We start from the raw sequence: 14,617 nt of genomic DNA, 5'->3' as shown, positions 1-14,617 counted from the left end.
TTCAGTTGCTGGTGAATCACAGACACATCCCTTGTTCCCATTTGCACAAAAGAAGGTAGAAGGAAGGCGATCCCTTTCCCTCCCTCCGCTGCACTGGCCTCGGCTCCCAGGCAGGTCCACCGAGCGATTCCTGCTCTGATACTCGGCTACAGCTGGGAGCCCCCGCCTCTCACTTTCCACCCCCCGGAGGAAGGCTTCCCTCGGGCCTGTGGCTCGGCTGTGGACGGACCGTGCCCGCACACCTCCTGGCACACGGAATGTCCTCAGCACCCGGGGAAGCACTCTTCCCTCTAGCTGCCCCCTCCGCTCCCCCCGGAAAGTGGATTCTTAGTCCGAGGTGCTCCTGGCAGCAGTCCTGGTGGTGGTGAATGGGGGCCTCTCTGTGCACAGAATCACCTCCCACTGCAGCCCGTGGGCAGCCAGGATTCCGTGTTCCAGGCACACAGACGTCAGGTGTCCTGGGCAGCAGCACCTCCGTGTTTGTTTTTGGTTTTATTTTCAGACACAGGGAATGCATTTTATACAGCCCTGTGGGGGATGGGGGGCAGGAGGCACATAGGGAATGCATATTATACAGCCCTGGGGGGAGGGGGGGGCAGGAGGCACATAGGAAATGCATATTATACAGCCCTGGGGGGGGGCAGGGGGCACATAGGGAATGCATATTATACAGCCCTGGGGGGGGGGGCAGGGGGCACATAGGAAATGCATATTATACAGCCCTGGGGGGGGGGTGCAGGGGGCACATAGGGAATGCATATTATACAGCCCTGGGGGGGGGGGGCAGGGGCACATAGGGAATGCATATTATACAGCCCTGGGGGGGGCAGGGGGCACATAGGGAATGCATATTATACAGCCCTGGGGGGTGCAGGGGGCACATAGGGAATGCATATTATACAGCCCTGGGGGGGGGGCAGGGGGCACATAGGGAATGCATATTATACAGCCCTGGGGGGGGCAGGGGGCACATAGGAAATGCATATTATACAGCCCTGGGGGGGGCAGGGGGCACATAGGGAATGCATATTATACAGCCCTGGGGGGGGCAGGGGGCACATAGGGAATGCATATTATACAGCCCGGGGGGGGGGGCAGGGGGCACATAGGGAATGCATATTATACAGCCCTGGGGGGGGGGCAGGGGGCACAAAGGGAATGCATATTATACAGCCCGGGGGGGGGGCAGGGGGCACATAGGGAATGCATATTATACAGCCCTGGGGGGGGGGCAGGGGGCACATAGGGAATGCATATTATACAGCCCTGGGGGGGGGCAGGGGGCACATAGGGAATGCATATTATACAGCCCTTGGGGGGGGCGGGGGGCACATAGGGAATGCATATTATACAGCCCTGGGGGGGGCAGGGGGCACATAGGGAATGCATATTATACAGCCCTGGGGGGGGCAGGGGGCACATAGGTAATGCATATTATACAGCCCTGGGGGGGGCAGGGAGCACATAGGAAATGCATATTATACAGCCCTGGGGGGGGCAGGGAGCACATAGGAAATGCATATTATACAGCCCTGGGGGGGGCAGGGAGCACATAGGGAATGCATATTATACAGCCCTGGGGGGGGCAGGGAGCACATAGGAAATGCATATTATACAGCCCTGGGGGGGGGGCAGGGGGCACATAGGGAATGCATATTATACAGCCCTGGCGGGGGGGCAGGGGGCACATAGGGAATGCATTTTGTACAGCCCTTGGGGGGGGGGGCAGGGGGCACATAGGGAATGCATATTATACAGCCCTGGGGGGGGGGGGCAGGGGGCACATAGGGAATGCATTTTGTACAGCCCTTGGGGGGGGCGGGGGGCACATAGGGAATGCATATCATCCTGAGTACTTCCTAAAAATGGACTATTTCCAAACATGACTCCATTATGATAATAGCCTTCAGGTCTTTCCTTACCAGACACAAGTTCCCTAATCGAGTTGGTGGGAAGTGATGACAGTGTGGCTGTTCCCCAGCTCTCTCCAAACATGACACTCATTCTCAACAGTAGAGAAGACAAAATTGAGCTGAGCCCTCCCATCCCCCCCCCCCCCCATTCCTGGGAAAGCAGCCTAAACGGTTAAACTGCACAAAATTTAGATCAGATCGGAATGGTATCTGCCTCCTGTGCCCGCTCCTCTTAGTCTAGACTGAATGACCACATTCACTCTGCTGGTTCTGGGCCCGGAGGGGGCAGGGCGGTGAACAGGGAGAGACCCTGTGGCCCAGCTCCTCCCGTCTCCCGGGCCGGCAGGACCACGCCCCAGTCTGTGCCGGCGTTGCCAGGGCAGGGACCTGCCGGGCTCTGAACAGGCCGGACGGCTGTGCTGCCCCTTCCCCCCGGCAGTCCTGCTGCGCGCTGCCGGCCCTCTCCGCGGGCTTGTGCTGCCGTTCACAGAGCTCAGTCCCTTCCCAGTGGAGGGGACAGCCCTGAGTCCTCACCACCACCCGAGGGCTGTGGGGCGTCCCCTGGCCCTTGGTTGGTGGCCTCAGGGTGTCTGGGCAAGCAGGAGGCGCAGGGCGCCTGTTGGCTGTGATTCCGGAGGCCCTTTGGCACAGTCTCATGAATGAGGCAGCCAGGAGGTGTGGATTGGATAGGCCAGCTGGAGCTTTGGTATTAGGTGATGATGACCGGGAAATGTGCCATGTGGGTGACCACTTCACCTCAAAGGACACCTGGAGTCTCCTCCATTTCAGCTCTCCCACCCTTGACCCTCTGCGTGGCCTTGAACGCACTTTTCATTGCCGGCTCCAAGCAAGTGGAAACCACTCATATTTCTCCTATTTACTCCCCTCCCTCCCCCATCGTGTGTGTGTGTGTGTGTGTGTGTGTGTGTGTGTGTGTGTGTGTGTGACGAGCCAACCACGGGCCAGGGATGGGGGTGTAAAATAGCAAACAAAACATGCTTGACTCCACCCCCAAGGTGGTTGCATGGTGATTCTCCCCGACACACACCCTCTGGCCTGGAGGAGGGGTGCCTGGGATAAGGACCCATCACCCATGTAGGATGTGTCCTCACCCAGGCGCCCTACTTTCCTCCCATAAATGTGGGGAAGGAAAAAGAAGGCCCATCAGCACATACGTATCACGTGCCCACTCTTTGCCCAGCTTCCTGGCTTGTCATCTGATTGGATCACCAGGCTTCGGGCCTGGCGCTGGCGTGGCATTACGTGCAGCCTGGGGTGGGGAGCAGCTTGCTGGAGAACGGCCTTTCCTGGGGAAACAGCAGGACCCCTGGGTTGAAGTTAGAAAAAAGGTTTAAGTCGTGAAAAGACAAATGTTTATAAATCAGTGTTTTCTGCAAATGGGGTGAATTGACTGGGGCCGTTAGCAGCTGCCCGTCTCGGGAAGGCCTTAGCAAAGTCAGAGCGGGGGGGACCTGTGAGGTCTGTGCCTGCCAGGACTCTCGGGGTAACTAGGAATCACTCGACAGGGGGACTGCACAGGTGAACAGAGATGCGTGTGGGACAGTATTCGCCGCGGCCCTGCTTACCAGGAGAGGGGACCGAGGCCACACGCGCACGGCAGGGGCCTGGTAAATAACTATCACACAGCCACACCCGGGATGCTGTACCTCATCCATTTCAAATGTTTCCTTTTTTAAAGTTCTCTTCCGTAGGAAGAATTCCAAGGGGTAGTCTTAAATGGAAAGGGAATGCCTCCATCAGTGGGGAGGTGGGTTCCATTCATAGGTTTGATGACATGCGAGTGGATGGACCCAGAAGGTCACTGGAGAAACTGGTTATACTGGGGGCAGGAGACTTTTCTCTGAATGCCCTTTTGTACCTTTTGAATCATGTGGATGCATTACCTGTCACAAAATAAATGTGAGGAAAATATGTTTTAAAACTTTAAAGGTAAGTCTCACTGGGCTAGAGCATTCAGATACCTGAGGGACGCGGAAAGCCGACTAACCTTGTATGGAGCATCTTCTGTGAGCCAGGGCTTCGGCCGGATGCTTTACGAACACGATACTCCTGGTCCACACAACCCTTCGTGGGAGGCAGGGTCTGTCCCTGCTTTACGGACGGAACACGGAGGCACTGGTGTTGAGAGCCCACTTGTCCACCTGGGCCGTTCCCTGCCGCACTGCGCTGCCTGCTGTGGGGGGAGCTGTGGGGTGCTGCTGCCGGCCGGCCTCGGCCTCGGCCACTGCCCCACTGGTCAGCTGTCCTGGTCCCTTTGCTTTTGCTGAGCCCAGGGTGGAGTTGTTAGCAGGCAGCCATTTCTGCAGCTGGAGAATGCCCCTTCTAGGCTGGGCGGGGGGAGAGGGGGAAGGGCAGGGCCGGCTGCCCTGAGCTCTTCTGCCGGGCGTCAGTGTGCCAGCTTTGTCTGCCAGCTGCAGGCTGGCTGGAGAGCGGCTGTTTTTCTGATTGTCAGACCCAGGCTCCTCGCCTGCACTTAGAGGAGAGCTTCCAAGCCCTGGTACAAAAGGTTCTCTTTCCATTTTTTTTGGAAAAAGAGCAAGTGAATGAGCTCATGATCACTGCAACCCAGAAAGGAGGAGGGGAGGAAGAGGAGGTGGCCCCTCGCCGCCTGGCCTGCTGCCCTGGCCAGGTTTCCTGGGGCGGGGGGCTTGGGCCTGGCTCGGGGTGACCAAAGCCAGGTGGCTGGACAGGTGGTCCATACCGGGCCAGGGCTGGAGACATGGGACGCGTTGAGACCAGCCGTCCGCTGTGGTCCTGAGGACAAGTGTCTGGCCCTTCGCATCCCTGACGCGGAGCTCTGTCCGGCATGGCTGGCCTCCAGGGAGCAAAAGGCCCTCCTCTTAGGGTTACGTGCTCGTCTCCGCTCTGGAAAGCAGCCGCACCTGAGGGGGCGGTCATGCGGTATCGGTGCTCTGTTGAGTGCTTCCGACTTGCCACTGCTCTAGGCACATGGGCTGCTGCTGCGACGTAGCTGGCCGCCTCGCTCATGGATCGGAATGCTGGCGCGTGCAGGGTAGTGTGCCAGGCCTGGCCTGCTCCCACCCTCTGCCCAGGCCTGCCTGGTCCGGGAGAATTGGGGGTGAGGCACGTGTGCCTTGGAAGAGCGGCTCTTTGGCATCTGCACCCGCTCGCGCCCTCAGAGTCTGTCTTCAGGCCCCGCCTGGCCGTGGCCATTGTGGGCTTTCCCCGGCTGTGGCAGGTCCCGGTGCCTTGCAGGTTGGTGCTCCCTTGGAGTCTCGGAGGAGCCCGGAGGCCTGCCCGGTGCACGGACGGTGAGCTGCCCCTGCCGAGCCCGAGCCTGACGCCTCTCCTTCCTGTTCCTCTTCGTTTCAGATTGAGAAGATCATGAGCTCCATCGGAGAAGGGATTGACTTTTCTCAGGAGCAGCAGAAGGCCTCAGGTACGAACTGAGCCGCCGCCCGCGCACACAGGCCTTGGTGCCCTTCCGCCCCGGGCTCCTCTGGCACCGAAGGTGGCGAGAGGTCAGCCTCAGGCCACGGTGCCCCTCTCAGCCGCTCCTTGTCCGGACAGCCCGGCTCGCTGTCCTCGGTGGGGCCATGGCTCCTCTTACAGAGCGGAGGGGGCTGTGTGCAAGCTGAGTTTCTGTCTGCCTATTCAGAAACTGCATTTCCTCGTGAGCAGCCGTCACTCATCATTCTTGTCATGAGTGTGGGCTTTCTCCGAGGGGCTGACATCGGAGCTTCTCGGTGTTGGGCTCCCCACTGGGGGCCTCGCTCGGCCCGGGCCCCGCGCGGCTGTGAGCCGGCATCTCCCCAGGGGCCGGCTTTACCGCTTCCTCCTGTGTCTCTCCATTTCCTCGGTCGCTCGGCTCTCACTTCAGCTCACTATCCTTTGGGTGTTTTTCCGTCTCAGAGCCTCAGGGGTGAGGTCTGCTTCTCTTTCCTTCACTTGAAACGGGGGCCAAGGAGCCTTATCTGAGCTGTCATCCTTACGATAGAGTCGTGGTTGTTACTTTCTGAAGTCAGGTGACACTTACAGGTGCCTCTCAGAACAGCGCTCACATTGCTTCCCCCGACCCCCCGACCCCCGTCTCTGCCCCTTACAAGGAGAGGCCTCCTGCTCCGAAGGGATAGGCTTCCTCGCTTGCTTGGGGGCTCCATCCAGGGCTGACCTGTTAGCCCCAAGTGGCCTCTGGTTCCTCGTGGGCCTCTGGCCCTGGCGGGAAGTCTGGTGGGTGGGGTGCGTGTGCACGTTGGGGAGAAGGGACCTGCTGAGGCGTGGGCTTGTGGAGGGAGTACAGGCCTGGGGCCCCGTCCTGGGTTCAAATCATGATTCTAGATCAGCCGTGGGCAAACTATGGCCCGCGGGCCGAATCCGGCCCGTTTGAAATGAAAACTATTGAAATAAAAGACCGTACCCTTTTATGTAATGATGTTTACTTTGAATTTATATTAGTTCACACAAACACTCCATCCATGCTTTTGTTCCGGCCCTCCGGTCCAGTTTAAGAACCCATTGTGGCCCTCGAGTCAAAAAGTTTGCCCACCCGTTCTAGATCCATGTGTCTCAGACAAGCCACTAGCCTCTCTGAGCCCCGACTCCCGCCATTGGCCTAACTGTCCCTACACATAGGTTATGGGACTGAGTGACGTGTGCAAATACTCGAGCCAGAGACACTCAATGAACAGTGGCTGTGCTTGCTTCCACCCCTGAAACCACTGCCGACAGGTCCGGAGAAGCCTAGAGAGGAGGGGCATCTGCCCGGCTTGTCTCCGCGCCATTCTCAGACTGGGTTCCGGGGCGCCCTCCCTCCATCAGCCTTGCTTCCCTGGGTTCCAGCAGGCCCAGCTGGCTTTGGTCTGTCTGTGTCTGTCTTGGGTTGTGGAGGGTCCATAGAGGGGCTCTCTGGCTTGTGGCCTTGTCTGCAGGCACTTGCTGCTGTCGGGCCTACAGCCTTGCGCTCGACTGTAGTGTGCAGGCCTGACCAAGGGTCAGGTGTGTGAGTGACAGAAGTTCTGGGCTGAGACCAACACCGCTGCCCTTTCACAGCTCTGCCAGGGATGGGTGGGCCCCTCCAGGGATGGGTAGGCACCTCCAGGGATGGGTGGGCACCTCCAGGGATGGGTGGGCCCCTCCAGGGATGGGTGGGCACCGCCAGGGATGGGTGGGCACCTCCAGGGATGGGTGGGCCCCTCCAGGGATGGGTGGCTGACAGTTTAGCCAAGGCCGGTCTTGCTCCTGCACCCTCTGTATCAGAGGGGCCCCACCTCTGGGTGCTTGAGAGCTTGGTTGTGCGGTCACCTCTTGGCGTGGCTCCGTCGGGAGATCGGCTGCACCTCTGGAAACAGAGGAGCCCTTGTCCTTGGAGGCAGAGCCCTTCCTTTGCCCGGCCGGTTCTTGCCCCCATGACCCATGCGAGTGGTGGGAGTTGGTTGGCCCCGCTACCCCCCTAGGTTCCTGGATCCCAACACGGTCTTGCTTTCATACTCACGGGTTGACTCATCCTCATACCCCAGCTTAGGAGGTCAAAGGCAGGCTCCCGAGGGTGCCACCGGGACAGCGTGTCCATCCTGCCAGGCGTGACGTGTGGAGAGGGTGGGCTCAGCCTGCCTGGCACTCTGCTTTCTGTCTGAGGGTCAGGAGGGGGCTTTCGCCAGGACCCCAGGGAGCACCAGGCCTCGGCCCAGAGCAGGGTTCTGGTTTATTTTGATGGTCAGTATCGGGGTGCAGGTTGTCCTTGGGCTTCTGGATCCCAGAGAAGGGCCTGGGCTCGGGTTTGCCCGCCTGGCTGGGGGAGCAGCCCCTGCAGCAGCCAGCCCTCAGCTGAGCGTGGGATTGCCCGGCGAGACCTCTGTGGCACTCGGGTCTCAGTCCTGTTTGGGGCCGTGAGCCCCTGAGCTGCCAGCATTGGAGCCAGTTACCTGAATCCCCTGGCAGACGTCGTTTCCAGCTCACCCCACATCACGAGTCCAGGAGTGTGAGCCTGCCCGCTGGCCAGGCCACTCTGGCTTTGTTCTGTCAAGCGGAAGAGACCGCTTGGCTTTCTTCTTTTCACCAGCCACTCTGGCTGTCGAGTAGCCGCCGAATGCCTGCTCCCCCCGGGCCCCCGCCCTGCGCCAGCCCCACGCCAGGGCCGGCAGCAGCCCGTTGGGTGCAGTCCTGGCATGCCGAGAGGCGGCATGTGGTCCCTGGGTGTCTTCTGCACGTTACCTTTCCTGTCTCCACAGCTGGACTTGGGGCTTGGCCCTGGCTTCCCCGGGTCCCCGGTGCCGCCCCTCGGGTGCCCTCCTTCAGGTTGTGGGCAGCCTGCCCGGGGCTTCTCCCTGCGCTCCCGCAGGCCAGGCCGGAGAGAGTCGTCGGGCTGTTCGGGGCGCTCACCTGAGGAGGATCAGGTGTCACGTCCTTGCTTGGTGGCTGTTTTTGTGATTCCTGTGGTGCCCCTTGGCAGAGAGGCACAGCCATTAACCCCTGGGCTGTGTCCTCTGGGCGACCTTCCCCTGTCCCCTCTCTGGCCGTCCTAGGAACTGCCAGCCAGAACTATAGGAATGTTCTCCTCTACCCTCCCTGAGATCCCTCCTGCCCTTGGCGCTGGCGGGTGTGGGCCAGTGTCGGATGTTGGGAGATCTGTCGTTTTGCTCGGCTGCTCGTGCTGCTGTGTCCTCCCTCGGCAGTGACGGCAGCAGCAGCCTCTGCTTCGATGTCCGATCCCTGATGTATTTCCTGAGCGTGGAGGGGAGGGGGGGGGAGGAGGGGAGGGCCAGGCATTATGAGAGTGAGCAAGGACTGTGGAGCGGCCGGCAGCAGGCGGCGTGGAGCCCAGGAGCCTGTAGACAAAGCCCTCGCTGCGGTTCTGTGAGCGCACACACCCTCTGGCAGCCGGCAGCACCACGGCCCAGCCCCGGCGGGATCACAGGCGGGAATGAATCAGCAGCCGGGAACTCCTGACTTCACGGGTGGACGAGAGTCTGCTGCTTAGGTCCCTGGAGCAGACAGCCCACTCAAGGGCAGGGCAGCTCAAGTGGCCCCAGACCCGGCATCTTGGGCTGCTGCCGTGCGCGGGAGGCCGCGTCCCCGGCCACCATCTGTTCAGCAGAGGACAGATGAGGGGCAGCCTGGGACCCTGGGTCCCCGGGGTCTCCTAGACAACCATGCCAGTGGCCTTGGTGCCCCGAGGGCAGAAGTGCCAGGAACAGCAGGATGCCTTCCACCAGCAAGACTGCCAAGAGTTCTCTGAGGTGACGCTTTCGTAGTTGTTCTCTTCCTTCCTCACGCCTCTCTCTCCTCCCCTGTTCTTTTCCCCCTTTTATCTGTGCTTGCCCGTGAGCACCAGAGAAGTAGGTGGGGGTTAAGGCGTTCAGCTCCAAGCGCCCTCGGTCTGCCGGGAAGGGCTGGACTTCCTCCCTCACCCCACCCCCTGCCCTCCCCGAGGAGCGCGTCGGGATCCGGAGACCCCGGAGGACTCTTGCTGCCTTTATCCCTCGGCCAGCGGGCGGACAGCGCGGAGCGTGCACAGACTTAAGCTGCCAGCGCGGCGGACAGAGGACTGCTTCCTTTTCTCTTATCTGGCTGGGCTTTCTCGTCTTTAGCCAGGAACTGGGTCTGCCTGCCTGCTTTCCACCTGGGCAGGCAGGTGGGTCACAGGAACAGCCACAATCCGAGGAAAATGAACACCCAGCCCCTGCAAACGCGCCCTGCCCGGGAAGGCAGCCCTTCAGACAGCGCCCCGGCCCGGGAGACGCCCCGCTCGCTGGCGCCCGGGGTCTAGCGTGGACCTGGCTCCTGGCCCGCTGGCCGCACAGCCGGCAGAGTGCGATGTCGCCGTCCCGGCAGAGCACCTGGAGCCTGGTCTCTGAGCCCTGGCCCGCGCGCCCTGCGCCAATCCTCGCTGCCTGAGCCTCCGGCACAAAGGGCCATGGTTTGCTTGTTCCGGGACTGTTGGGGGAAAACAAGTAAATGCCTCTCCTCCCTGCCGTGTGCGCTGCTGCTTGGGGTGCATGTGCCGTGTCCCTGGGCTGCATGAAGATGCGTGTGCTCTCCTGACCCGTGTGTGCTGCAAGGTCGCAGGACTGGCCCCGCGCCACAGCCCCCGGGGCTCCGGATGCATGGATGACAGGCGCTTCCAGCCCCACTGGTGCCCGTGGGACCAGACTCTGTGAACTGCCTCAGTGTGAACGCTGATGAGGAGTTGACCTGGAGACCCTTGGGGGTTTGCTTCCCGGCCGGTGGGCAGAGGCCGAGGCGTGAGCGGCCTGTGCCCCAGGTTGTGGGTGTGCACGGCGCCTGGCGGGCTACCCCGCCCGCACACGGACGAGGCGCTGCGGGTCCTCCGCTCTCGTCTCTTGTCCGTGGTTTGGCTGCTTTATGGTAATGACTATGATGTGGCAGTGCCATCTGTCTTCCTCTGAGTGCCGCTGCTGCCTTAATGGTTTTTCCCTTTTCAAGCGTCTGCCGATTCCTCTCTCGGCAGGTTCGCGGGCGCTGGAGCAGAGCGTCGGGGCGTGGCTGGCGGCGCTGGGCCTGCAGCAGTACGAGAGCAGGTTGCTTCTGAACGGCTTTGACGATGTCCGCTTCCTGGTAAGTGCGAGGCGGCGGGGTGTGGGAGCTGCTCCTGCCGCCGGCTGAGGTCTGGAACCACGCGGAGCCGCGACCAGGGCAGAGCTGAGCCACGATCTCAGCTGCCGTGTCATGTGCCCTTTCTAGACTGTCCCTCTCCTCTGCTCCCGAAACTCCTGGAGGGAGAGCTCTGCAAGTCTGCGTCCCCAGGAGGAGGTCCCTGACCGCAGCCCTCCGTCCCGTCCCGTCCCCCCCCCCACCCCACCCCCCTGTCCCTCTCGGACTTGGGGCCAGGTGTGGTGTGGCGAGGCCTCGGCCGTCTCGTTGCAGTCAGACAGGAGTTTTGGTGGACGGGACAGCCAGGTCCCTGTGCTGACTCCCCCGTCTTTGCCGGATACTAGAAGTTTCTTTTGTTCGCCAGAACTTTGCAGTCCAGCAAGTAGTCACTGAGCAAGTCGCTGTCCGGTGGCTGCGCGGCCCCAGGTACCGGTGCCCAGGGCCTCGCCGTGGCCCCGACAGGCCGAGTTGGGGTTTGGAGGGCTGGCTGCTTCTCTGAGGTGTAGCTTCGTGCTCTTCTTACAAACACGAGGTTAAAACAGGAAGGAAAACTTGGGCGTCCTTCCTCAGGCTCCAGTGAGGAGGCTCCCTCTGACGGAGCGAGACCTCCCCGGGGACACAGCTGGGCGCAGGGACCGGCCTCAGGCGGCATGGAGCCTCTCACTGGCCTGCTGTGTGCTGGGCGCCCTCGGCAGGGGCGTGCGTCGGCTCACTGGGCTTCCCAGCAGCCCTGGGTGAGCTCTCGTGGTAGCACCTCCGTTTCCCTGCCCCAGCGCAGGAGGGGCCTCTGGTGGTCACAGCAGCAGGAACCGGTAGCGGAGGAGCCTGCACCAGGCACTCTGGACCCGAGGGTCCAGCTCTGACACGAGCCACACGCGCCTCTGACACGTGGATGTGGGGAGTGGGTGTACCCACTCAGGTGTTTTCCGTCGCCGTCTTGCATGTGTTACCTCAGGAGCTTGGTTTGAGGAGAACTTGGCCAGCCTCCCTGCCCGCCTCTCCCTGTCCTCTGGCAGGCCTGCCGCCTGCTCGCACAGTCCCGGGAACGCAGTCCTGACGTGGCATCGAGTGGCCTTTTCTCTCGGAAGCAGATCCCCACTGGCACCCACCTCCCTGCGCTGCCCTGGCTGGGGGACTGGTCAGGGTCAGCCCCGAGCTGCCCGCCTGCTCTGCGCTCAGGGCGCTGGCCTGGGGCTCCCAGGAGGGGCCTGGCCCGGGCAGCTCCCTTTACCTGGGCCGTTCGCCTCCAGGGCAGGCTGACGTCGGCACCAAGCCACCTTGCAAAGCCAGCCTAGGGCCAGACTGCTAGTCTTCAGCTTTAAAAATATTAGGTTTTAAAATGACAGCTTTTTAAAAATATATTTTTACTGATTTCACAGAGGAAGGGAGAGGGAGAGAGAGAGAAACATCAATAATGAGAGAGAATCATTGATTGGCTGCCTCCTGCATGCCCCACATTGGGGATCGAGCCCGAAACCCGGGCATGTGCGCCGGACCAGAATTGAACCTGGGACCCTTCAGGCTGCAGGCCGATGCTCTATCCACTGAGCCAAACCGGCTGGGGTGACAATTTTTTTTAAAGTTAAACTGAGTATATTTATGGTTCTTGTAACCTAACCTAACCCCTGACACGCCATCGTCCCTTGGGGAAGGCCGACAGACCAGAATGGAGGCAGGGTTCGGATGTGAGGGGATGGGTGCCCCTGGCACTGAGTGGAGAGGGGCCTTCCCTCTGACGCACCCTTTCCTCAGACGGGCGAGGGAGGGGGGCCGGGACATCACATGTCCCCTCCCTGTGCTTCAGTATTTTAGAGGCTGAGCCTTGACGTCTCGCTCCTCCTGCTAATTTTGGAAAGGGTAAGGTTCCCAACCCTCGACTATCAGGGCACCATTAAAAGCGCTTCCCTGCCTTCCCTGTGCCCGACCAGCAAGGAGCAGGGCGGGCATCCGGGGAGCCTGGCCCTGGGCCAGAGGTCCGCTTAAGACCTGTCAGAAGGCGCCTGTTCCCACGGGGGAAGGGCCCTCAGCGAGGGAGGCCAGCAGCCCCTTTTCCAGGCCCCGTCAGGCCCTCCTGTGGCCCCGGCCCAGGCTGCTCCTCTCACTGCTCTCGGACTCGCGCCCGAACCAGCGCTGGACTACGAACCAGCGTGTTACTGCAGGCACCAGAATGGCCTGGGTGGCCTTGCAACGCATCCTGGGCAACTGCATGTAAATTGCCAGATGGGTGTGAGGCTAATTAAGTCTTAGCAACCAGGAAAACGAGGACCAGAACACAGGCGCAGGGCCCTGTTTGTTTAGAAACATGGCATATGGTGTAACGTCTGTCGCGCGGGCAGCCGCGTCCCCGTGTGGTTTCCGGTGCTGCCCTGTCTCCCTGGGTTCGGAAATGCCCTGGAGACTCTCCTACAAGTGCACACGGGGCTCCTGGGGAGCCGGGCTCCAGATGTAGTGAGAACATCTGGAAACGGTGTTTCACAGACGAGGCACTGCTGTGGGGTTTCCCCTGACAGGCTCCCACACGCTTGTTGTGGGAGGAATACAGGGCATCTGTGGGCGTCACGCAGCCCCTCTCAGGTGGCAGGGACTCAACATGAGGTCTAATCAGCGCTCGCGTCCTTGCCATGATGTTCCGGGGACGGCACTGACCCCGGACAGAGTGTATCCCGTTGGTGTTTTCCATCGCGAGGCTGACTGAGAGCACACTCCATATTGAGCAAAAATGTGTCTCCTCGCGGCTTCTGTCCCCTGGTCCCAGGTGTGGCTTTAGGAAGGTGAAGATCGGTCCCTGCTCATCCCCACACCCTCCTCCTCTTGGCTGCTCCTCCTCTGAGGTGATGGATGGGCTAGACCAGCGGCGCTGCAGCTGGACCTGTGTCCACACTCTCGCCTGCAGGCAGACAGGGCCTTTGATGGGCGGGGCGGGGCGGGGTCAGGGCCGTGGCCTCCAGGGGCGCCAGGCGGAGCGGGGGCTGGCACCACTCTGGCTCACCACAGGCCTTGCCCACAGGACATGGGCTTTCCTAGGAGCAGGGAGGAGGCCATTGGTGGCGGCAAGTCTGCAGCTCCGAGCACGCGGGTCTCCGTCCCTGGGACGTCGTGGAGGTGTTGACTGAGTAAAGGACGGTGTCCCTAGTGCTGTTATCTGGACATTAAAAACGTGTTTTTGAAGTGTCTGTGGGAAGCGTCCACCTTGGAGGGCTGAGAAAGAGTCCGAGACACGAGTATCCATACGCACCGCGATCCGTGTGCAGTGGTTATGTCGGGGGCACCGGCTTCTTCTTCAGGGTCTGAAACCGGAAGAGCAAGGAACGTAGGTGCCCTAAGATGACAGTGCAGCTGGCAGCGCAGGCACGTAAAGCAGTAAATCAGCAGCCTGGCCAGTGCTGAGCGCCTGGCCAGGCCTGTAAGTGCCGGGCACAGGGGGAAGCGAACCGGGGACTGCAGTGGAGTCGTAGGTGGGCGCTGAGGCCGAGAGGCGGGCACTGCCAGCAGGTGGCACCTCCTCGCCCTCCACCCTCCCAGGCTTCAAGGGGAGGTACTGCCCGCACTGCAGTGCCCAGGCCCTGCCCCTTCCTCCCGCAGCGCCCGCCCCAGGTGATGCTCCCTGGTGGTCTGTGCCTGTGCAGCGCCCCAGAGGGCGGCTCTCCCTGCGGCCCTGGAGTGCCAGGAGCTCAGGGAGCTGGGCTGTGAGAGGCACCGCGGGCCGCGTGGGTCCAGCCTCCGGGACCAACTCGGCTCTGCGGTCACTTAGGAACCTAACGCCTCGGTGGGCGCCTGGGGCTGGTGCACAGCAGCTGCTGCCCGTCTCTGCTGGGCCCTTTGGTCTGAGACACCGTGTGCGCACCACGGGCCCCTTCTAGCACATTACTCCCCTTCGCCGCTCTCCCTCCGCCGGCCCGGGGTTCCTCAGGGTGACGGCAGGGGCAGGGGCCATGGCAGTGGTGGATGTGTCCGCCTGGCACCGCCCCGGCCTCCAGCCCCCACAGGGAAGGGCATCTGAGCGCCAGTTTCACGAACTAACTAACTGCACTTGAAGGTGGGATCGATGCAACAGGTCCTGGAACGCAGCTTCCCGTCGCTGGCCTCTCGGCTGAGCCGCAGCAAAGGTCCTG

General features: G+C 61.5%; 1 protein-coding gene across 10 annotated transcripts in view; it reads left to right on the top strand.

Moving 5' to 3' along the window:
• Window positions 1–14,617, top strand: part of ANKS1A (ankyrin repeat and sterile alpha motif domain containing 1A) — a 184,319-nt gene that overhangs the window by 147,774 nt on the left and 21,928 nt on the right. For all 10 annotated transcript variants that reach the window (XM_036316198.1, XM_036316196.1, XM_036316200.1 and 7 more), the window contains 2 exons: window positions 5,268–5,334; window positions 10,363–10,469. In XM_036316198.1, the coding sequence (XP_036172091.1) occupies window positions 5,268–5,334; window positions 10,363–10,469 (174 nt within the window). The remainder of the gene's footprint in view (window positions 1–5,267; window positions 5,335–10,362; window positions 10,470–14,617) is intronic.

This window comes from Myotis myotis, unplaced genomic scaffold, assembly GCF_014108235.1.
Source record: "Myotis myotis isolate mMyoMyo1 unplaced genomic scaffold, mMyoMyo1.p scaffold_m19_p_7, whole genome shotgun sequence".
In the NCBI taxonomy this organism is placed as follows: Eukaryota; Metazoa; Chordata; class Mammalia; order Chiroptera; family Vespertilionidae; genus Myotis; species Myotis myotis.
Note: the sequence above shows the minus strand (reverse complement) of the source record. Positions and strands in the feature narration are given on the sequence as shown.